We start from the raw sequence: 24,250 nt of genomic DNA on the forward strand, positions 1-24,250 counted from the left end.
AATGTATACTGGCAACGACAAAAACAGCATTTCTTGAGAAGAGACATTTGTTAACACTGAACATAAATAAGTGTTAGGAAGTCTTTTCTGAAGGTATTTGTCTGGAGTGTAGCCATATATGGAAGTGAAACATGGGTGATAAAGAACATAGTAGCTCTCAAAATGTGTTGCTACAGAAAAATGCTGAAGATTCGCTGGGTTGATCTTGCCACTAACAAGGAAGTACTGAACAGAATAGGGGAGATAAGGAATTTGTGGCACAACTTGGTCAAAAGAAGGGACACATTCTGAGACATCAAGGGACCACCAAATTAGTACTGGAGAGAAGTGCATGTGTGTGTGTGTGTGTGTGTGGGGAGCGGGAAATCATAAAGCAAGACCAAGAGATGAAAACAGTAGGCAGATCCAGAATCCAGAAAGATGCAAGTTGCAGTAGTTGTTCAGAGATGAACAGGCTTGCACAGGATAGTATAGCATGGAGAGCTGCATCAAATCAGTCTTCAGACTGAAGACCACAAAAATAACAACAGCTGGTGGTAATAGAGTGCCCAAAACCCTACTATCAGTTATTTTGTAAGATTTTCCACTGTACACAAAGTAACTGATTATCAAAACATGTTTAAAATGTTGGGTAATGCCAGGTGGAAAACAGCAAGCAGGAAGTTCTAATGCATCTGCTATCATACTTTCATAAATAAAGAAACCACATCTAGGTTCACCATAATGTCACTTGGGGCTAACTGTACCCATTTAATTATTTTCACAAAAACTGTAGATGAGACTTACAAAAGAATAAGAGTTCCAGATGTGATGTGATGGCTGACATTAGGCTCAAGGAGCTTTCTTCAGATGTTTTACCAACTTGTGAGTGGAAGACATGATGACATTGATGAATGGCCTGAATGGACTGACCTCTTTATGTATTTTCTGGCAAATCATACAGTCTAGGTGGACTGAGAGCATGACACACAAGGCCATTAACAACGTCATCAGCAAGCCCAAAGTTGCCACATTTTGCTACTGACTGTAGATGTTGGAGCCCTCTTGAGTAATCGATATGTGCTATCAGCAAGTAACGCTGACTTTCTTTATAGTTGTCTACAGTATTAAGGCCATATTCCACTTATCCACTGGCAGTACTACTAAGCTACCACAGTCAGGTAAAAACTGAAGACAGTTCAAACTGTTGCCAAACGCTGCACTAAATGTAACAGCACATCAAGTACAGGAACCTTGAGAAATCAGTGATGGTATAACACAGTCTTAGGGAAGCGCACAAGATCTACTTTGAGAAAATGAAAATCCATTTCATTGCATCAATGTACTGAGATTGCACAACAAAAAAAGTGGTAGAAGTTACATGTGCAGTATCCAATTTTAACAAAGAAGCAGTTTATAATAGGAGTGGTGCCTGGAAATGAGAGCTTGAGATGGAGTAATTTCAAAGAAATCATTATTCCTAAGGGGAAAGCTGATGTTGGGAGTGGTCTCCATTACCCTTTTGCCCCTCAATCATGGCCCAGTGGGGGAGGGTAGTGGGGAAGGGGGAACGACATCTCATAAATCCACCAATTTCCTGCATTTGTGAATACTAATCCCACCCTCCACATGACATCACTGCCAATAGAAATTAGAAGTCCGAGTAATGTCTCCCAACCAATGTCAAGCTGAAATGTCGCTATAAAGAAAGTGGGTTTTGCTTTCAGTAAATAGTAGTAGTAGTAGTAGTAGCTTTATTCACCCGCAGATCTCTTTTTACAAGGATATAGGACATTTCAATGTATTTACAACTTTAGATCAATTTAAAATAAGCTAATTTGTATACATATATATTTACAGACTTCTAGTTAGACATAATCACTAGATTTACTCCTGGTATACAATACTTTTTTTTTACAAACAACTTATTAAACTAATGTAATGCCACACTGTTCACTCATATCTCACTATGAGTCACTGGACACACTACACACACATTGTTTCATATCACTTCACTCACTACACACACACACACACACACACACACACACACACACACACACACAAACATCTCTCTGGGCCATTTTCTGTACAGCAACTTCCTATTTGCTATCCCAAAAAACTGAGTCAGCATCCCTCCATAATGAGTGAGATGTTGAGCTCAGAAAGAGTAAGAGGTGTTAGTATTGTGCTATGCATAGCTTGGGTGTGGTAAGTATTTCTAGAAAGGAAAAAGAAGGAAAAAAACATAAAGTGAAGGTATTATGTGGTATGTTGGATGTTTTATACTCATCATCCTTATTATTATTATTATTATAGTGAAGGTATTATGTGGAATGTTGGATGTTTTATACTCATCATCCTTATTATTATTATTATTTGTACAACATTTTTTTATCAAATCCCTACTCTGTTTTATCTAAGTAATCCTTCAATGTATAAAATGTATTGCATAACAGGTACTTTTTAGCTGCCTTTTTAAATAAGTGTATTTTTGCAGTTTCTTTAATCTCTTTTGGTAATTTATTGTACAGTTTTATTCCTTGGTAGAAACTGCTGTTTTGAGTTTTACATTTATTTTTTCTTGGAAAATGTAAGTTGAGTCTATCTCTTGTTGCATGGTCATGGACAGAGCTGTTTGTGCAGTAATTACCAATATTATTTTTTATGTGTATACTGATTGGTAAATGTATTCACATGGAGCAGTTAAAATTCCCAGTGTTTTGAACAGATCTTTACAATGAGCTCGACTAGTATTTTTGGTTATTATTCTTATGGCTCTTTTCTGGAGTTTGAAAATTGAGTTCATGTTTTGTGCATTTGCCCCCCCCCCCCCCCCTCCCAAAACAAAAAACCATAGCTAAGAATTGAGTGTACATACGAATAATATGTAACTAAAAGACACTGCATGTTACACACTGATGATAGGACTCTAAGGGCATAACATGCTGATGACATTCTGTCTGCAAGTACCTTTGTGTGTTCACACCACTTCAATTGAGAATCAACATTCATTCCTAGAAATTTTGCATTTGTTACACAGTCTATAGAGGTGCCATCTACATTTAATTTAACATTGACATTTTTCCTCTTCAAATTGAAAGTCATGGATTAGTTTTCTTTATGTTCAATGTCACTTCATTGCTTATTGTCCAATCATAAACTTCCTTCAGAGTTTCATTTGCTTTCTCGGCAAGGAGTTCTCGTTTTCTCAGTGACTATAATATTGCTGTCATCAGTGAAGAGAAGTTTTTCACCACGAGTAACACTAGTGGGAAAGTCATTGATGTACATCAGGAATAGTATTGGTCCTAATGTGCTACCTCGTGGAACCCCTGTTACCTCTACTCTTTGTACCCTACCTGCTAGGTATGATCAAAACCAGTCATTAGCTATCCCTCTTATTCCAAATGCTTGTAGTTTATTTAATAGAATCTTGTGGTCAACTGTATCAAATGCCTTAGAAAGATACAAAAATATGCCTGTGACACACTCAGCTTTATCAAGAGCATCAAGCACAACTTTTGTGAATTCTTCTATGGCTGATTCTGTATTTTTGCCACTTCTGAAACCAGACTGTGATTCGCTTAAAAGATTGTATTTATTCACGTAACCTGTCTTTCATAATTGCTTCTATTATTTTTGTGAATGCTGACTGCAGGGAAATGGGCCGGTAATTTTCTATGTCTTCTGCACTACCTTTCTTGAGCAAAGGTACAACTCTTGCCTGTTTTAACTGCTCTGGAAATGTCCCTGATGTGAAGGATTCTTTTATTATATTTGTTAAGGGGCCTTGTATAATCCCTATGCATTGTTTCCCCTATGCATTGTTTCAGTATACATACTGGTACTTCATCTAAGCCTACTGACTTCTGATTTTTTAGTTTTTCAACAGTTTTACTGAATTAATTCTCTGTGGTTGGAACTAACATCATTGTATTTAGTGCAACATTATTTACAGGTGTTATAATTGTTTTGGGGAATTTTTGCTGTAACGTCTCTGCAATACTTGAAAAATGCTCGTTTACATAGTTTGCTAAGTGTTGTGGATCATTTATTACCTTATCCCCATCCCTTAGCAGTATGTTATTCTGTGATTGTTTGCCTCTCCCTGTTTCCTTTTTTATAACATCCCAGACTGCTTTGCTTTTATTTTCTGCATTATATATTATTTTGTCATTAAGTGATTTTTTTCTGCAACAATCAGCACCTTCCTATAGATCTTTTTGTATCTGTGATAGAAATTTAAGAATTATGGATCACTGTGAACCTTTCTTGTTGAACTGAGGTGTTTAAGTGTCTGGGAGGACTTCTTAATACCTGCTGTTATCCATCCGTTTTTGTGAGATGTTGATATAGACATGTATACTTTTGGAAATGTCTTTTCAAAGTTCAGTTTAAACAATGTGGAGAATTTAGAGAATTTGGTATTCACATTGGTTTCCTTATACACTTCATCCCAGCTTTGTTTTTCTAGTTCTTTTGAAAAATCTTTTATTTTGATTTCTGATAGATGTCGTTTCTAGGCTTGTAGTTTAGGGAATGATTCAATGCCTGATTTTACTGTTGTTATTTGACAGTGATGGTCTGATAGTCTGAGATCTTTTACAGGTACATCACATTTTTCTCTGTCCATATTTGTGGCCACATGATCAATTACTGATGCAGTCATTGTAGTAACACTTGTTGCACTATTGACCAATAGGGACATGCCAAAACTTTGCAGGATGTTTATGAAGGTGCTGCTGGATTCATTTATGATATTAGTGTTGATGTCAATGTCCCCACACAGAATTATGTTGACCTTTGTACTTGAGACTTTATCTAGAACTTCTGTTAATTTATTGAGAAATGTATCCACACTACCACTGGGAGATCTATACACACACAAAATGATTAATTTCTTGGCGATATCAAGCCCTGTTAATTCAATAGCTGATATTTCAAGTGTTTGTCTTCACTTACTGTACTGAGGTTATGTCTTGATTTGAACTGTGTTCCTTTTCTAATATAAATACTCTAGCAGAAGACTCTTCAGCAACATAAGGATTCTTATGATTACATGCCAATATATGATATTTATGGTTAGTAAAAAGACTAAAATTAAGATGAACTTTGCAATTCAAAAGAAAATATTAAAAGTATAAATAATTTTCAGATAGATTATCATTCCTCTTAAGGGTTCAGAATGGAATTTTATACTCTGGTGCAAAATACTGTAAAAGGTTGTCAGTGGGCATCAAGGAGGAAATTGAAAATCCACAAATATTTTTTAAAAAAAGTATGAGAATGCCCCATTAGTCAATCCTTCTACAACTTATCAAAATACTTGGACTCAGGAATGTAAATTCTGTAGAACTCTAACATTTATTTGTGTTACAATATTATGAAAGGATAGTTGAAACTCACCATATAGCAGAGATGCTGAGTCACAGATAGGCAGAACAAAAATGAGCTTTCAGCCAACAAGGCCTTTGTCAAAAATAGACGAAACACACACACACGCACACACACACACACACACACACACACACACACACACACACACACACAACTCACACACACATGAACACAGTCTCTGGCAGCTGAAGCCAGACTCAGCATCTCAGCTATATGGTGAATAGGAACTATCTATCCTTTTCATAATATTGTTACATTCCACTGATTTTCCATTTATTTGTCTTAGATACATCCTGACTACACCAGTAAACAGGCACCTGATAATAAACGATTTGCTTGAAGTATTAGATTAAAACAGCAGCTGAGTAGTGTGGGACGACGAGCAGTGGCTATTCTTCAAAGTAGCTACTTTTCTCCTCAGTTTACGGCACATGGTGTATGAGTGAGTGAATGAAATAATTAATTAATAGTGAGTTATTGCAGCGGTGTAGAATGATGCAATAAGATTAAAAAACTACAGGTTCTACCTATACAGAATGAAATATTGAAATACTTTTATCATAATGTATGAAATCATAACTCAGTAATGTAAGGAGTCACTGAATATTGCACAACATCAAAAAATAGAACACAATACTTAAAAGTAAGCAAAGTAGTTCTCTGGTCAATGCAATATATCAGTCACATTAAATGAATAATTAATATTTGTTTATTATTAGTTTGTAAACGTCCCACACAAACTTACTGGTTTAGGTCGAGATTCTCTCAAAAATGTTTTGAGATCACCTCCTGCCAACAGTTCCAAAACTATGAAACGTGGATGTTTATCAAAACAAACACCAATAAAATGAACAATATTTGGATGGTTGAATTTGCTCATAATGAGAGCCTCCATCAGAAAATCTGTTTCAGCTTGACTTGTCGAAAGTTCTGGTAAAGTCTGAAAAATAACACAGAATTTGAACACAGGATGACAAAAGTTACATAAAAGGCCTAAAATTCTTACAAAATATGACAACATAATATTAACACACTACTTACTCCAGAGTCTACAGACAGATGAATTGCAAATACTCCCATGAGTTATGAGTTTCTCAAAAAGTAATGATAACATATTATTTTGAGGAAATGTGTGTTACTGTGTTCTTATAGCAAAATAATTGAAATTACACTTTTGATTGGCATTTACATAATTGTACATTTAGAAATAAAAAATTATGTATGACAAATTTTGGAATCTGTAGCAAAACTAATGTTCCCTATCTATGAAGCCAAAGGGCTGTTTCAGTCTGATGTCACCTGTCTCTAATCAAATGAACATTCTTTATTGCTGTTGTTGGTTTACTCTTTTATAGTTGTCATGTTTTCCATGACCGTATACACATTTTATAGATATCTAATTAAACCCACAACTGAAATCAAAATCTTGCAACCATCCTAATTCTAAAGTCTCAGAATAAATAACAAATAAATTCCACTGAAAGACCAATCATTTAATTCCAGAAAAGTTTAAATGAGTAATGGTTGTTGAAGCTACCACAAATATTTTAGGACATACTTCATTTTATTGCCATTAGGTACAGGTGGTGTGGAATACAAAATTAGCTCGGTATGATGAACTGGTAAATGCAGCTATCAAAAAGTTTTTAAGAAGGGAAGCAATGAATTCTGTAACCTGAGCTTGGATTCATATACAGATGAAAAGACTGATGCAACCAGAATGAAGATGACATCAAATATTAAACAAATTTGAGAAGTAAGTACAATAATTTGCATCCTCACAGAGACATACTGTAGTGTTAGATAAATTCAGTAAACAAAGGACAAAGAATGATGTCAATTATTTGCTGGATAACAAATGGCTACTACTACCATTATGCCTAATTTATTACAGAATTTGTTCACTGTCAGCTGCCATATACTAAGAACGTAAATAGCAAATGTGTTTAGAACATTCGTGTTGAGGCTTTTTTTAGTTGTGATGTCAGTTTTGTACAACATACTGTGTTGTGTTTATTACTGAAAATGTTACTGTGACTGAGACATATGCATACCACCTTTGAGTATTTTGATATGACATTTGGCATAAAACCACAGCTTAAAATTCACTATAGTGGCTTTACGTAATTACGAATTAAACCAAGAGACCCATGCCAAACTTTTACACTTTTATAGTTTTAAATAACGCTAGTATTTGGAATATATGTAGTTGTAGGATAGTTGTGGGAATGAAGAGAAAATATCTCTAAATATGAAATGAACAATGCAAAATAATAATCAAGAATTTACGATATATCCTTGTACATACATTTCCAATCGTCAAAAATCTCTTTTGTAGTAAGAATATTTGTTCCAGCTTGTACAACTGGCACAAGTCAGGGACTGTCTGTAGGGCCAAATAACTTATAACTTTAACTTGACAAACACTTTCAATTACATAAGCACATTAGACCACAGTTTCTTTGACTGTTTGATGCACCCACCAGAAATTACTCTACTGTGCCATAGTGGCAATAGGTAATTTCAAGGTGACAATGAAAAATATATTTGCCATTTTGGAAAGTATATTTGTTTAGAAAATTCAACTTGTATGATGAGCAGAGACAATGGACTACCGTAAAAACAGTACTTGGTATACAATGATACGAAAAGGGAGTGTCTTATTCTCTTATTCATGATTATCAATACAAACGCAAATGTTTTATTCCACCTTTAGGCATACTTACATGCACGGTGTCATCAGTGTTAACACAATAATAATATAAACTTTGACAAATGTCATTAGCTACAATATAATAATCCAATATTGATACAATACATATTTATGCAAAAGTCAATAACAGCAAAAAGTTTCCTACCAGATCAATTACAAGATAAACAAACTGCATAGTTCAGTGAATGATAAATAAATAAGATTAATATGTTAGCTTCATAAAATATAGGTATGCACTTGGTGTCATGATGCACTTTTACCTATGATAATTAAAAGTTGCTTTTATGTTAAAACTTCCCACAAATAATAAGTTTTGCCACAAAATTGGTATGCAATATCTGAAGCTGTTCGAAAAACCTTTCTAGCGATACCTCATTCATCCTTGTATGATTGGTAATGTTGAGAAAAAGTGGTGTTAAATTGAGAAAAAGTGTAAATGATTTTTCAGTATTTGATTGGATTTCTGTCATTTACCTACTTATAAGTTATGCTGTGACCAGTGAGTCTGATTTGAATATACTTTATCTGATCAAAAGTACCTGGTCTCTTTTAAAGGAAATTAATATGAAGTGTGCCCACTATTCACCTTAATGACAGCTTGAACTGTCCTGCGGATACTTTCAGTGATGTTTCTGACTGTCTATGGAGGAACGGCAGTCCATTCTTCTTCAAGAGCTGAAATTTGAGGAGGTAGTGATGTTGGAGAGATATTGACTTCTAATTCATCTAAAAGCTGTTCTAAGGTAGCTACAAGTCAAGACTCTGGGCAGACCAGTCCATTTCAAGATTGTTATTGTCCACTAACTGTTGCCTCACTGATGCTGCTTTACAACATCATCTCCCAAATGTCCTCAACTGTACGCACTATGCAATGCTGTAAAATGGGTTCACATTCTTCCACATTTACCATTTTCTTAAGCAAAACAAGGGGACCACACCTTAATCAAGGAAAACATCTCCTTACCATAACACCATCTCCTCCATACTTCACTGCTACCACTACATGTGATGGTGACAGGTACCATTCTCCATACATTCAACAAGCCCAAATCATTCCATCTGTTTGTCACCGCACGTACCATGATTCATCACTCCAAATTACTTGTTTCTAGTCTCCACTGTCCAGTGGCATTGCTCTTTACGCCACCTCCTGATACAGAAATGTAGCAGTTATGAGGAGCTTCTCAATCATTGTACCCCATTCTTTTCAACTTTATAGTATTGACATTGTGCTAACTGGACTGCTGGTAGCACTTTGAAACTCACAAGTGATTTTTTAGACTGATTTCAAATGATACTTTTTAGCCAGCCTCTGCAATGCTTGGTGGTCCCTGTGTCAGTGCACGAGATCTGCCAGTTCTTGATTTAGCTATGGCTGTTCCTTCACATTTTCACTTCAAAATCACATCACCAAAAGTCAACTTGGACTGTTTTATAAGAATTGAAATGTCTCTGGTGCATTTGTTATTCAGGTAACATCCAATGACCAGTCCACATTTGAAGTCACTGAGCTGTTATGACACAACCATTCTGGTGTTATTTCTTCTCTACTGATGACACAACGCTCTCTGCCTCCTTTTATACAGTTGGGCTGCCTCTCACAATCTCTAGCAGCCAGTTCTACAATATGTAGGGGTGTCCAGATATTTCTAATTAAGATAGTATGTGTACTCACAATTTCTACTTACTGGCACAAAAGTAAAATTATTACAGGGCTATTACAAATGATTGAAGCGGTTTCATAAATTCACTGTTGCTCCATTCATTGACATATGGTCACAACACATTACAGATAGGTAGAAAAACTCATAAAGTTTTGTTCGGCTGAAGCCGCACTTCAGGTTTCTGCCGTCAGAGTGCTCGAGAGGGCAGTGAGACAAAATGGTGACAGGAGCCGAGAAAGCGTATGTCGTGCATGAAATGCACTCACATCAGTCAGTCATAACAGTGCAACGACACTTCAGGACGAAGTTCAACAAAGATCCACCAACTGCTAACTCCATTCGGCAATGGTATGCGCAGTTTAAAGCTTCTGGATGCCTCTGTAAGGGGAAATCAACGGGTCGGCCTGCAGTGAGCGAAGAAACGGTTGAACGCGTGCGGTCAAGTTTCACGCGTAGCTCACGGAAAATTGGCTCATGCCACAACTGGAGACCGACAGCGCCGACTTCATCTTTCAACAGGATGGTGCTCCACCGCACTTCCGTCATGATGTTCGGCATTTCTTAAACAGGAGATTGGAAAACCGATGCATCGGTCGTGGTGGAGATCATGATCAGCAATTCATGTCATGGCCTCCACGCTCTCCCGAATTAACCCCATGCGATTTCTTTCTGTGGGGTTATGTGAAAGATTCAGTGTTTAAACCTCCTCTACCAAGAAACATGCCAGAACTGCGAGCCCGCATCAACGATGCTTTCGAACTCATTGATGGGGACATGCTGCGCCAAGTGTGGGAGGAACTTGATTATCGGCTTGATGTCTGCCGAATCACTAAAGGGGCACATATCGAACATTTGTGAATGCCTAAAAAAACTTTGAGTTTTTGTATGTGTGTGCAAAGCATTTTGAAAATATCTCAAATAATAAAGTTATTGTAGAGCTGTGAAATCGCTCCAATCATTTGTAATAACCCTGTACTTTTCAGTAACATCATAATGAATCCATCAATTGCATTTACTTCAACAGTGCAATGCCTATAGGTGTGCTAAGAGGGCCTGATTCTTTACTAAGTCTCACACCAATGTATTTACTCCTGAATCATGGTCATCTTCTTACCACAGTGTAAATATAAATTCCAAACATACACCATTCTCATAAGTATTTTCAGATTTGCCCATATTTTTACATCACGTACTCCCTCAATGACAAAACCAAACATAGCTATAGAGCATCTATTCAGTAATCCTTTGACAATCTGGTCTTTTGGAAGCCATTTCATCAGCCAATATAACAAGATATTTCCTATGGTAGTTTTATTACTCCCAGACTCAATGAAATGAGTCAGCAATACCCAGCTATTCCAATGTAACACTGACTAGATTTGGAAAAGTTCACCCAACTTTGGTACACCTGTATATTGTCTACATGTGTTGCACTACTGTGTATGATAATCTTTATACAGTTACACTACATTTCATTAACAAACAACTGCAACAGCATCTTGAATCAAGGGGCAAGGGAAGAGATAATATAAGAGTGCAAAGTTTCACAACTGCAGAGATGCTACTGAACCTGAAAGAACTTATGACAGTTTGAATTCATCATGGCTTACGCAATTAGTCTAGTGCTGCTTTAAAGAGAATGGTTTTCTGGCAGCAAAAATATAAATGGTACAGCATGTAAATCAGTGAAAAAACATCTGAAACAGTTTGAGTCCCACAGCAAAATTTATTCTACATTAATCATCAATGTATAGTGACTGGAACATCTATCATTCAAATGTCAAATAACTATGAGCTATACATTCACACCAAACTTTCACATCTCTGAGCTATCTAAAGCAAAGATTCTGCACCTCAAATAACAAAGTCTTCATCATGTATATTTTATATAGTAAAACATTCTGAGGAGCAGAGGTTTTATTGTCATTGTTATATATTCACATGTAGTGCAAAATACTAATGTTTTGCAACAAGCAAGGTAATGCAGGGCATACCTTCACTGCAACAGGCATCTCAACGGCATCACCACTGCGATGTTTATAGAATCCCTGGTACACTTCACCAAATGCTCCTTGACCCAGAGCCCTATGCACAGAATTGTAATTTTCATAATTACTTACTATTTTTTGACAACTTCTCACATACATACTAAAAGCTCATTCTGGTAATTGGAAATATATACATACTTAATTAACCGTAAATGATCCCTTGGTATATCTTTTAGATCATTAACAGTATATGTTCCTCCACCAAATTCATAATTTGGATTATATTCTGTCATCAGACTGTCTGATGCTTCTCGCAACCGATTTAGCTGAAGATCTGGACCACTGAGTACTTGCTGCCTCATCACTGCTTCCTTTCTTTTCTGATAACGATTGTCTGAAAAATAATTAAAAACACTAAGGAAATGTGTTTGAAAGACATCCATTAAACCATTAGATGGGTTACATTACTACACAAATGAACTTATTTCAAGCAAAAAATGGACATGGCATTATACAGCTAAAATGAAAGACAAGCCCATTACTGACTAGTGATACAATGTGATAAGACATGCATCACACTGAATGATTAGCAGTCAGAATGGGATGAGCAGCTTAGCACAAACAAACAGAGATTTAGTGTAAACAGCAGAATAAAATTAATGAAGTGAAAATACCATTTTTAGTTCATGTAATGTTTCCACTATAACAGTGTGTATTATATGCATGTAACAAGAATGTGTCATCACAACAAATATAAAAAAACTTTGTGTTTGCCTTACGGCAGGTCTTGTCATGGGGGAAGTCTCGCCAGAAAGGTCCACCACATGCGCGTCTAGGGAAGTGATTCCAGTGGTGGTTTCCCATTGCCTTCCACTGATGATGATTAAATGATAATGAGGACAACACAACACCCAGTCCCTGAGCGGAGTAAATCGCCAACCGAATCGAACCTGGGCCCCTTGGTGTGTCGGAATGCTGTGCTGACCTCTCAGCTATTGGGGTGGACACAACAAATATGGAAGTGTGCAGTTAATAACTTGACCAGCAGTTAGCTTACTGAACTACTGCTGCTGAAACAAAACAATATTTGTGTGTGGGAAGAAAAGTATGAATGTGGCCTTCAAAGAACAGTGTCTTGTAATGCAAAGTCCAACCTAACTATCTGCCATCAGGTTATATTGAGATCTGCAAACTGAGCAAAGAGCGCAGAATTTTAGTGAACCCTTTGTTTTTAAGAGTATTACAAGACACTGATTGAAAAAACCAACAAAATTTAGGTATAGACAATAGTATTATGGACATTTTTTCAATAGATATGGCTACTACAGATATCATATTATTAAGGGTTTATGATGTCCTGTCAATAGCATAAAGTTTGCAGCTTATGAATCTGTGACTCATGCCACACAGTTTACTAGTGATGCTAAACTGCACGGACTTCATTAACAACTGTTCACTAAAACACAGGCACCAACTCTGATTCTAGCATATATGTATTGGCACCATCTGACATCACTATGGAAACCGAGTAGCTAGTGCACTATGGAAATCCAATAGCTGGTGGAACATTTATGACTCACTGCAATAACGCCATAAACCAGGAGGCAATTGTTGTTGGGAATGCCCTCTGATGGTACCATGCCGGAATTTGACATATGAGCCAGCTCAGGGCTGGCCTGAGTCAGATGTGGTGTTATTTGTGGTGTGCATGGCAATTGTGTTTGAAGTTTTGCTCAGGTGCTAATATTGTGTGTGGACTCTGGATGTGCAGAACTTTGATACACTGTGAACTGGACTTTGCTTTGGAGAATGGACTACAAATAGCTTGAACTGTCTCCAAGTAGCATTCTGTATACACTACGTGATCAAAAGTGTCTGGACACCTGGCTGAAAATGACTTACAAGTTCGTGGCACCCTCCATCAGTAATGCTGGAATTCAGTCGCGTGTTGGCGCAAGCTTAGCCTTGATGACAGCTTCCACTCTCGCAGGCCTAGGTTCAATCAGGTGCTGGAAGATTTCTTGAGGAATGGCAGCCCATTCTTCACGGAGTGCTGCACTGAGGAGAGGTATCATTGTCATCGGTGAGGACTGGCATGAAGTCAGCGTTCCGAAAATTCCCAAAGGTGTGCTATAAGATTCAGGTCCAGACTCTGTGCAAGCCAGTACATTACAGGGATGTTATTGTCATGTAACCACACCGCCACAGGCCGTGCATTATGAACAGGTGCTCTCGATCATTTTTAAAGGTACAGTTGCCATCCTCGAATTGCTCTTCATCAGTGGGAAGCAAGAAGGTGCTTAAAACATCAATGTAGGCCTGTGCTGTGATAGTCCCATGCAAAACAATGAGAGGTGCAAGCCTCCTACATGAAAAACATGATCACAGCATAACACCACCACCTCCAAATTTTACTGTTGGCACTACACATGCCGGCAGATGATGTTCACTGGGCGTGCACAATACCGACACCCTACCATCGGATCACCACACTGTGTGCTGTGATTTGCCACTCCACACAACCTTTTTCCCATTGTTCAATTGTCCAATGTTTACACTTCTTACACCAAGTGAGGCATCATTTGGCATTTACCGGCATGATGTGTGGCTTATGAGCAGCCGCTCGACCATGAAATCCATGTTTTCTCACCATCAGCCTAACTGTTGTATTGCTTGCAGTGGATCCTGATGCATTTTGGAATTTCTGTGCGATGGTCTGGATACATGTCTGCCTATTACACATTACAACCCTCTTCAACTGTCGGCAGTCGCTGTCAGTCAACAGACAAGATCGACCTGTACGCTTTTGTCCTGTACGTGCCCCTTCATGTTTCCCTTCACTACCACATTGGAAGCAGTGGACCTAGGGGTGTTTAGGAGTGTGTAAATCTCATGTACTGATGTATAACACAGGTGACACCCAATCACCTGGCCAAGTTCGAAGTCCATGAGTTCCGCAGAATGCCCCATTCTGCTCTCTCATGATATCTAATGACTACTGAGGTCGCTGATACGGAGTACCTGGCAGTACGTGGCAGCACAAAGCACATAATAAGAAAAACATTTGTTTTTGGAGGTGTCTTGATACTTTTGATCACATAGTGTATGTTTCCTGTTGTCAATGAATTGGGGTGAGTATCTGTTAGTTTCATTTGTAACGCATTTTTACAAACATATGTAACTCAGACTCTTCCATATTTCAAATCTTCATTGAGTAAGATAACAGACAGAAACTTTTTTTCCAGTTTAGTCATTTTACAGGGGATGGTGTTTACAGGAAAGTTAATTTGATGTGACTACCACAGGAACAATTTCCTTCTGAGAGTTATCAGTTCCATTCAGAGATAATTTGAAGGTGTTCACACTGCCTAAGAATTGTTTGATGTCTTTAAGACAGCTATAACGTGTACAGTTCATCAGAGCATAAGAAGAAAAGTGGGAGGGGTGGGGACACAAATTCAGTACGAATCTGGTGCATTTTTCGGCACATTGACTTCATTAGTTTTAGACACGACATCATTATATAACACCAGCATTCGTACAAACACCTTTCTTTAGTTGAGAAAACTGTATAAAATATATTGATAAGAGGGCTGCTTTAATATAGTAACCTGGAAGGCAAATTGAGGGTACTGATGGTGATCTCAATATCTCTGAAGAATATTGCATTACATTAAAAGAATATCTGAAAAAACGTTTTCCTTGGAACTCAGGGGTGTCTCATCTGGGGTGGGGGAACACACATACATGTCCTGAGTATGTTTTATCATTAGTTTCACAGTTTATGTCAAAAGGTTGACTTGTTCCATCTGTGTAGGTTCTCCCCTCCTTGATGAGTTCTACAGAACATGATGAAAGAATGTGGTTGAATTAATTATTTTTTGGACATTTCAAGTTACAGCATATGAACAGCAATGTGCTGTAGATACCTGACAAAAACCAGGCCATGATCTCTTGCATTAAATGAGAACTGGAAGGGCTTTTTCATAGAAAGATGTGAATAAATCTTTATTAATTATGGAATGAGACTTTAAATAACCTGTCCTACTTGAAGGAGAATTTGATTATGTGCTTATATGAAAAAAATTGAAATTATAGGGATGAAACTCCAAGTTGTAATGAGTGATCAAATAGTTTACATGTGCAGTGCTGATATTTATACTGGAGAGAAAAGAAATGACATTTATATTAAGTTCCTGCTCCTGGTGCTATGTCCTTATTTGGGGAACAACACGTAACCTGAACACATAAATTTCATAGAAGTTCTGCAGTCCTTGAGACACCACAGGAAATAAATACATTGGGAGTTGGAACAGTTATGGTGGACAGAACAGATTCACCTAGAGGCATACTACATCAAAAACTACTGAAAAGAAAAATGCTATTTTGTTACAGAACAGGTCTTTTATGCTTGAAATGGAAAGACAAATGTCATATACATAAGACAGAATAAAATTACTACTTTTCATGGTAGTTTAACATTTATGAGCTGACATGATGATGTATTAAAGCTACATATTATTCTAGACCAAACTCTGTCTAAAATACATGCTGAGCTTGTATTTCACTTAATGAGAGTTTATAAAATGATGGAAAATATTTTTGTTGGGGCAGCTGTGAATGTCGCTACTCACAAAATAAATAGGAAAAAAAATTGTAACAGCTGTTTCAATTTGCAGATAAGCAAATCACATGGCTGAAAGTGATGGAGTGGGACTAAACAAACAAACAACCAAACAGACGCGTGTGTGTGTGTGTGTGTGTGTGTGTGTGTGTGTGTGTGTGTGTGTGTGTGTGTGCATGGGCATGGGCGTGCGTACACACACACACACACACACACACACACACACACACACACACACACAAACCATTTAGAAACGTAAATCAGATGTGCCACATGTAATTTTTCTGTGAGACTACCATCTTCTATGACAGGTACTTTTTCTTGGCAATGCTGATCTAGCATGGCATGCAGGGGGGATTTTGAGCTGTTTGGAAAGAAGAAAGGTAAAAAGATTAGGGTTTATGCCCTACTGGAGATAAGACTGCAAGTTTAGAATGGAAAGGAAATTGACCACATCATTTTCAAAGCAACTTCCTCAGCATTTGGATATTTAAACTACAAACCTTTTAAATGTGAGTATGGGATTTAGAAGAGGTTTAGAGATGTACTGTTACACTAAAGTTACGGGGCAGGCAGTGAGACACAACTATATATGGTTGAGCTGGTATGTATGCTGCTCACAAATTACAGTTATAGGTATAAAAAGAGAAATAAAAAGTTTCAGTTTCTTAGGAAGTTCTTCATAATATAATTCAATGTGAACTACATAAGTTCCATGGTGTGAGAGGCAAACAAAAGTTTAAAAAGTATAAGCTATGTTGGAGTGTTCCTTTCCCACATGGTAAAAGCAGTTTTGCTGTTGATTTATAAGCCATGTCAAATCTTTCCTTGAAACAAAAGATGAACACTTACTTGGGAGCTGTCAGAGTAGGTATTGCCTTAACAGGCCTATCAGACAAAAAACAGAGAAAAGTATTGTACTGCATTTTTCTAAATCCAACAATTTCTCTGTTTGGAGACAGGCCAGTAAGGTAAAAAAAAATACAAATAAAAAATATAACTGATGGAGTAAGGAAACAATCTTCAGACAGATAGGTTCAATTAAAATATAAAAACATATATAATCTTGTATTCATAGTGAATTTAGATTTCCAATCCTGTTTCAGTGATAAAATAATGCAAATGACAGTCATAAAACATTATTTTTGTAATGAGGTTTGTGGATCATTTCATAAATAATGCACAGATTAGTGACACTGAGGACTGAATGGCACAAAAATAGTGAGATTATGGAAGTTGCAGTTGAAAGCTTCAGTCAGAGGCAAATACACTGATCAGATAGAACATTATGACCATCGATCTACTATCAACACAAACTCATCCTGGCAATAGCAGCATCACATGTTGAGGAACGACTGCTAGTCAGACACATGCATGGTGTACATAGAATCAGTGAGCGAGCCGTCCATGTGTAGAATGGAGAAGGTGAACGATCTATCAGAGTTTCACCAAGAGCAAATGCTGATGGCCTGGAGGTTCAGAACAAGCTTTCTGGAAACTGCACAACTTGTTGGGTGTTCTAGGAGTGCTGCCGTGTCTTCAATACATGGTGAAACCGTGTCCAGACATCATGGGGTTGGGTGGCCACCCCCACTGCAGATCTCAGATGTCGTATGCTGGGCAGACTGGTAAGACAGGACAGTGGTGAACTGTGGTGGAGCTAACATCAGACTTTAATGCTTGGCAGAATACAAGTGTGTCTGAAAACACAGTGTACCGAACACTCCTAATGATGGAGCCCCACAGCCAATGACCTGTGCATGCCAATGATAACACCAGAACATTGGCAACTATGACTGAAATGGACATGTGACTGTCAGCACTGGATTTTGGTGCAGTGGCAGAGTGTTGCAAGCTTTGATGAACCCCAATGCCTCCTTCATCATGCAGATGGGATGGCTTGAATCTGTCATCTTCCAGAGGAACAGCTCTTTGACACCTGTACTGTGGGACAGAGACAAACTGTCAGAGGCTCCATTATTCTCTGGGGCACATTCACATGGGCATCCATGGGTCCATTGGAGCCTGTCCAAGGCATCAAGATGGCCAAAGAGTATCATACACTGGTTGCAGATCACGTACACCCCTTCACGATGATCATGTTTCCTGACACCAGAGTCATTTTTCAGCAAAAAAATGCGCCATTTCACAGGGTCGGGAGTGTGTTGGAGTGTTTCAAGGAATACAGTGGTGAGTTGCAATCGATGTGATGACCCCCCAACTCACCAGATCTGAACACATGTGGGATGTGATTGATCATTGGCGCCCCTCCCCAGAATTTATAGGAATTAGGTGGCTTGTGTGAGCAGATGTATTGCCAAGTTCCTCCAACAACTTACCAAGGCCTTGGTGCTTCTATGACAGGATGCATTACCACAGTTATATGTGTCAAAGGTGGACTACCTGCTGTTAAGTAGGTGGTCATAATGTTCTGGCTGATCAGTGTACTTAATTTCATCCATAGCATCCTCTGTTTTTAAGTACACTGACTGACAAAAAAAATGAAGCACCCAGAAGGAGAGTTTGTGATGTTATTACAGTGATTACATAACCAAGTCAAATTTACAAAAAAACTTGGCAGTATGAGGCTACTTATCAACATAGCATTTCACTCCCTTTGATATGTATGCAGACACTGATTGGGTTGGGAAAGGTGTCACAAAGCCAACACACCCTTTCCTATGGAAAGTTGGCCCAAAGCTGTTATAACTGGCCCTTGATACCCTGGATACTGGCACTGGGACAGAGTTAACATATGAGTTGGTCCTACACTTTCAATTGGGAACTGTTATGGCAATCTTGTTGGCCATGAGAGTACCTCAACATTAAACTGGCGGTTCACAGAGACAATATGCCATGTCTGGATGAACATCATCCTGTTGGAAAACTGTGCCATGATAGCATCACATGAGAGATAATATATGAGGATGTAGAATGTCTGTTATGTACTGTTGTGCCATCACAATTCGCTAACTACCAGTTCTGACCTAAGGTCATATCCAATGGCTCCCCACACCATGATGCCAGGAGTAACTGGGCTGTGCCTCTTTAAAACAATGGAAATCACTCTCATAACCTACTCACTGATAACAATCGTCCAGGGCAGTGCTGAACCATGATTTATAACTGAACACAAAGCGACACCATTCATCAGGAGTCTATGCTTCTCAGTCATGGCACCACTCCAAATGTGGCCATTTGTGTTGTGGCATTAACTGCAGCCTAAGCATGGGGCAGACTTTCCCTAGTCCAACAACTGTGAGTCCCTGGCCAGTGGTGCACATTGACACAAAATGTTTCAGTGAGTCCATTCTCCATTCTCAGATGAGAGGTGCAAATTGTGGTGGTACTTGGCTATAAAGTAAATATAAGCTACCAAAAATTGTATTGTTTACTCTGAAGCCACCATGTGTGATTGCATGAATTATGAAATGAAGCAGTCAGAAACACTGTTCCTGGGTTTCAGAATGCATGGACAGTTTTTGTGATTGGGCTGTGCTACTGTTTAGGGTCCAACCAAATGCTCTTGTCATAACTACCCTTGACAACTGAACAAGAAAGAAAAAGAAAGAAACAGCAACATTCTTACCAAGCTGAATTTCAAACCAACAAATAAAGCAACAAGGCAGTCATTAATGACTAGATGGATGAAAAAGGACTGTAATAAAGTGGAAATTGGAAACATTTCAATACAAGAAAGACAAAATTCCACATCCAGTGAACCAGCAAGTCACAAGTCAAGCACCAAGAACATCATTCGTGGAAAAAATGAAGATCTTTTTCCAAAAGAGACACAAGTGCAAAAGGTGAGGTAAGTGGTCAAGTAAGAAATTATATATTCCCTGTACTTAATTTTAAATATCTCCATCACAATGTTCAGTCACTGTCCAATAACCTTAATAAAATACACTCCTGGAAATTGAAATAAGAACACCGTGAATTCATTGTCCCAGGAAGGGGAAACTTTATTGACACATTCCTGGGGTCAGATACATCACATGATCACACTGACAGAACCACAGGCACATAGACACAGGCAACAGAGCATGCACAATGTCGGCACTAGTACAGTGTATATCCACCTTTCGCAGCAATGCAGGCTGCTATTCTCCCATGGAGACAATCGTAGAGATGCTGGATGTAGTCCTGTGGAACGGCTTGCCATGCCATTTCCACCTGGCACCTCAGTTGGACCAGCGTTCATGCTGGACGTGCAGACCGCGTGAGACGACGCTTCATCCAGTGCCAAACATGCTCAATGGGGGGCAGATCCGGAGATCTTGCTGGCCAGGGTAGTTGACTTAAACCTTCTAGAGCACGTTAGGTGGCACGGGATACATGCGGACGTGCATTGTCCTGTTGGAACAGCAAGTTCCCTTGCCAGTCTAGGAATGGTAGAACGATGGGTTCGATAACGGTTTGGATGTACCGTGCACTATTCAGTGTCCCCTCGACGATCACCAGTGGTGTACGGCCAGTGTAGGAGATCGCTCCCCACACCATGATGCCAGGTGTTGGCCCTGTGTGCCTCGGTCGTATGCAGTCCTGATTGTGGCGCTCACCTGCACGGCGCCAAACACGCATACGACCATCATTGGCACCAAGGCAGAAGCGACTCTCATCGCTGAAGACGACATGTCTCCATTCGTCCCTCCATTCGCGCCTGTCGCGACTCCACTGGAGGCGGGCTGCGCGATGTTGGGGCATGAGCGGAAGACAGCCTAACGGTGTGCGGGACCGTAGCCCAGCTTCATGGAGATGGTTGCGAATGGTCCTCGCCGATACCCCAGGAGCAACAGTGTCCCTAATTTGCTGGGAAGTGGCGGTGCAGTCCCCTACGGCACTGCGTAGGATCCTACGGTCTTGGCGTGCATCCGTGCGTCGCTGCGGTCCGGTCCCAGGTCGACGGGCATGTGCACCTTCCGCCGACCACTGGCGACAACATCGATGTACTGTGGAGACCTCACGCCCCACGTGTTGAGCAATTCGGCGGTACGTCCACCCAGCCTCCCGCATGCCCACTATACGCCCTCGCTCAAAGTCCGTCAACTGCACATACGGTTCACGTCCACGCTGTCGCGGCATGCTACCAGTGTTAAAGACTGCGATGGAGCTCCGTACGCCACGGCAAACTGGCTGACACTGACGGCGGCGGTGCACAAATGCTGCGCAGCTAGCGCCATTCGACGGCCAACACCGCGGTTCCTGGTGTGTCCGCTGTGCCGTGCGTGTGATCATTGCTTGTACAGCCCTCTCGCAGTGTCCAGAGCAAGTATGGTGGGTCTGACACACCGGTGTCAATGTGTTCTTTTTTCCATTTCCAGGAGTGTAGAAACAACGTTAAATGACGTGAATGATATTTCTGCCCTATGGTTCACCGAGAATTGCTTAAACAAGATATGTTAGAGCTAACATATTTCCAACAGTTATAAATTTGCAAGCATGTGTTGTAGGAAAATACTGAGTCATGATGCTGCCTGCATATATATTAAAGAAAATACTGAATTCAAGAGTGTAATTAAATACCATAAACTGTCCAGTGAAAAAGATATAGAACTCTCCATAGTTGAAATATCAAGGTAAAATGCAATTATTGTTGTTGTTGTGGTCTTCAGTCCAGAGACTGGTTTGATGCAGATCTCAATGCTACTCTCTTCTGTGCAATTATTATTTGCATGTAAATGTCACCAGTTGGAGATAAAAAAGTGTTTCATAATCACATGGAGGAACTAATGGAAGAAATAAATTCTCCCCAAATAAAAGTAATTATATATGGTGACTTCAGTTTCTCAAAATCCAATAAATTCAAAGACTATTATCTTGAGTTCCTGACCACATATATTTACATTTCGTCCACTGTATGTAATACTCCATGCAGTGTACATGGGAATGTGGCTGGCTCCATATTATATGAGCTCTTTTTAACATCTTTCTTGTTTTACCATGGTTTCTCTTTCCAATCGCTGTTGCATTTATAGTTGGCATTTTGTTTCAGGTCTCTTATGTTTTATTTGCCTACTGATGACAGGATGATGTTTCCTTATAACTTTTATCTTAAAGCCATATGCTAGAATTAAAGGATGGATGTTGGCTCACCACATTACTTCTTATGTAAGTTTGCAGTTATTTTTAGTTGAAGAGACAGCTACAAAGCCCAGAAATTTGCCTCATACTACACCCATCCACCTGCTTTTAAAGTACCTAAGCCTCACAATGTTATTTTACATCCCCTAGGTTAATCTGAAGATGTCACACAATGGCAAAACATGTCATTGCCAATAAACAGATAAACTATTTGCAACCAAGACTGTCTTATATTATAGATTTACTAAGCTCAACAGTTACAGAAACAACTCAAAAAACAGCAACCTCTGCATCTATTACTGACCAGATTTTGATAAATAAACACATCAAAAAAAGTTTTGCTTTACCTCGTTTACAAGAGTTCCAGAACCTGTACAGAAAATTGGAATAGAGATCAACATAAATATCATTTCTGCCCTTTTTATTGCTCATGAAAACCACACATTGCATGTTGTACCACCACAGAGTGAGACCTACAGAGGTGGTGGTCCAGATCACTGTACACACCGCTACGTCTAATATCCAGTAGCACGTCCTCTTACATTAATGCAGGCCTTTATTCATAGTGGCATAATATCCACAAGTTCATCAAGGCACTGTTGGACCAGATTGTTCCACTCCTCAATGGCGATTTGGCATAGATCCCTCAGAGTGGTTGGTGGGTCACGTTGCCCATAAACAACCCTTTTCAATCTATCCCAGGCATGTTCGATAGGGTTCCTGTCTGGAGAACATGCTGGCCACTCTAATTGAGTGATGTTGTTATCCTGAAGGAAGTCATTCACAAGATGTGCACGATGGGGGCACAAATTGTCATCTATGAAGACAAATGCCTCACCAATATGCTGCCGATATGGTTGCACTATCAGTTGGATGATGGCATTCACGTATCGTACAGCCATTTCAGCTCCTTCCATGACCATCAGCGGTGAACATCATCCCCAAATAATGCCACCCCAAAACAGAAGGGAACCTCCACCTTGCTGCACTCACTGGACAGTGTGTCTAAAGCGTTCAGCCTGACCAGATTGCCTCTAAACATGTCTCTGGCGATTGTCTGGTTGAAGGCATATGGGACACTCATCAGTGAACCGAATGTGATGCCAATTCTGAGCGGTCCATTCGGCATGTTGTTGGGCCCATCTGTACCACACTGCATGGTGTTGTGGTTGCAAAGATGGACCTTGCCATGGACACCAGGAGTGAAGTTGTGCATCATGCACCCTACTGTGTACAATTTGAGTCGTAACAAGACGTCCTGTGTTGCTGTCTGGGTTCCTCTGAGCCACAGTCCACAGGTAGGGGTCATCCACTGCAGTAGTAGCCCTGGGGCGGCCTGAGAGACGCATGTCTTCGCAGTTCCTGTCTCTCTGTATCTCCTCCATGTCTGAAGAACATCACTTTACTTCACTCCGAGAGCCCTTCCTGGCAGAAAGTAACAATCTACAACAATCTCCAAACTTCCTCCACGTCCCCTCATAGCTGACAAACCGTCTTGCAGTCCTACTACATTTACCCTACCTTCAAGAACTCCCTCTGACCACCACACACAATCCAGAACCTAAACGGACCCAAAACACTGTCATGAACTTTTCCTCCAGAAGCCTAAGCCCCACAGAAATATCAGTCCTTTCCAAAGGCCTCACTTCTTGCCCCACTCCCAAATTCAATCATACAGGACTTGTTGAAGACATTCTCTCCTTCTCCCAGTCCCTACAGTGGAAACACTTTTTGCCACCAACCCTACCAATCTGTAATATTAGTAATTTTCGCCTCACAAACATTAATATACGCTCAA

At 39.4% G+C, this 24,250-nt stretch overlaps 1 protein-coding gene across 3 annotated transcripts in view; it reads right to left on the reverse strand.

The window, feature by feature from the left end:
* LOC126183396 (leukocyte tyrosine kinase receptor) overlaps window positions 1-24,250 on the reverse strand; it is a 974,779-nt gene that overhangs the window by 228,419 nt on the left and 722,110 nt on the right. For all 3 annotated transcript variants that reach the window (XM_049925358.1, XM_049925343.1, XM_049925351.1), the window contains exons 18-20: window positions 11,943-12,138; window positions 11,751-11,841; window positions 6,125-6,319 (exon numbers count right to left, since the gene is read on the reverse strand). In XM_049925358.1, coding sequence (XP_049781315.1) covers window positions 6,125-6,319; window positions 11,751-11,841; window positions 11,943-12,138 — 482 coding nt within the window. The remainder of the gene's footprint in view (window positions 1-6,124; window positions 6,320-11,750; window positions 11,842-11,942; window positions 12,139-24,250) is intronic.

This window comes from Schistocerca cancellata, chromosome 1, assembly GCF_023864275.1.
Source record: "Schistocerca cancellata isolate TAMUIC-IGC-003103 chromosome 1, iqSchCanc2.1, whole genome shotgun sequence".
NCBI classification, from domain to species: domain Eukaryota; kingdom Metazoa; phylum Arthropoda; class Insecta; order Orthoptera; family Acrididae; genus Schistocerca; species Schistocerca cancellata.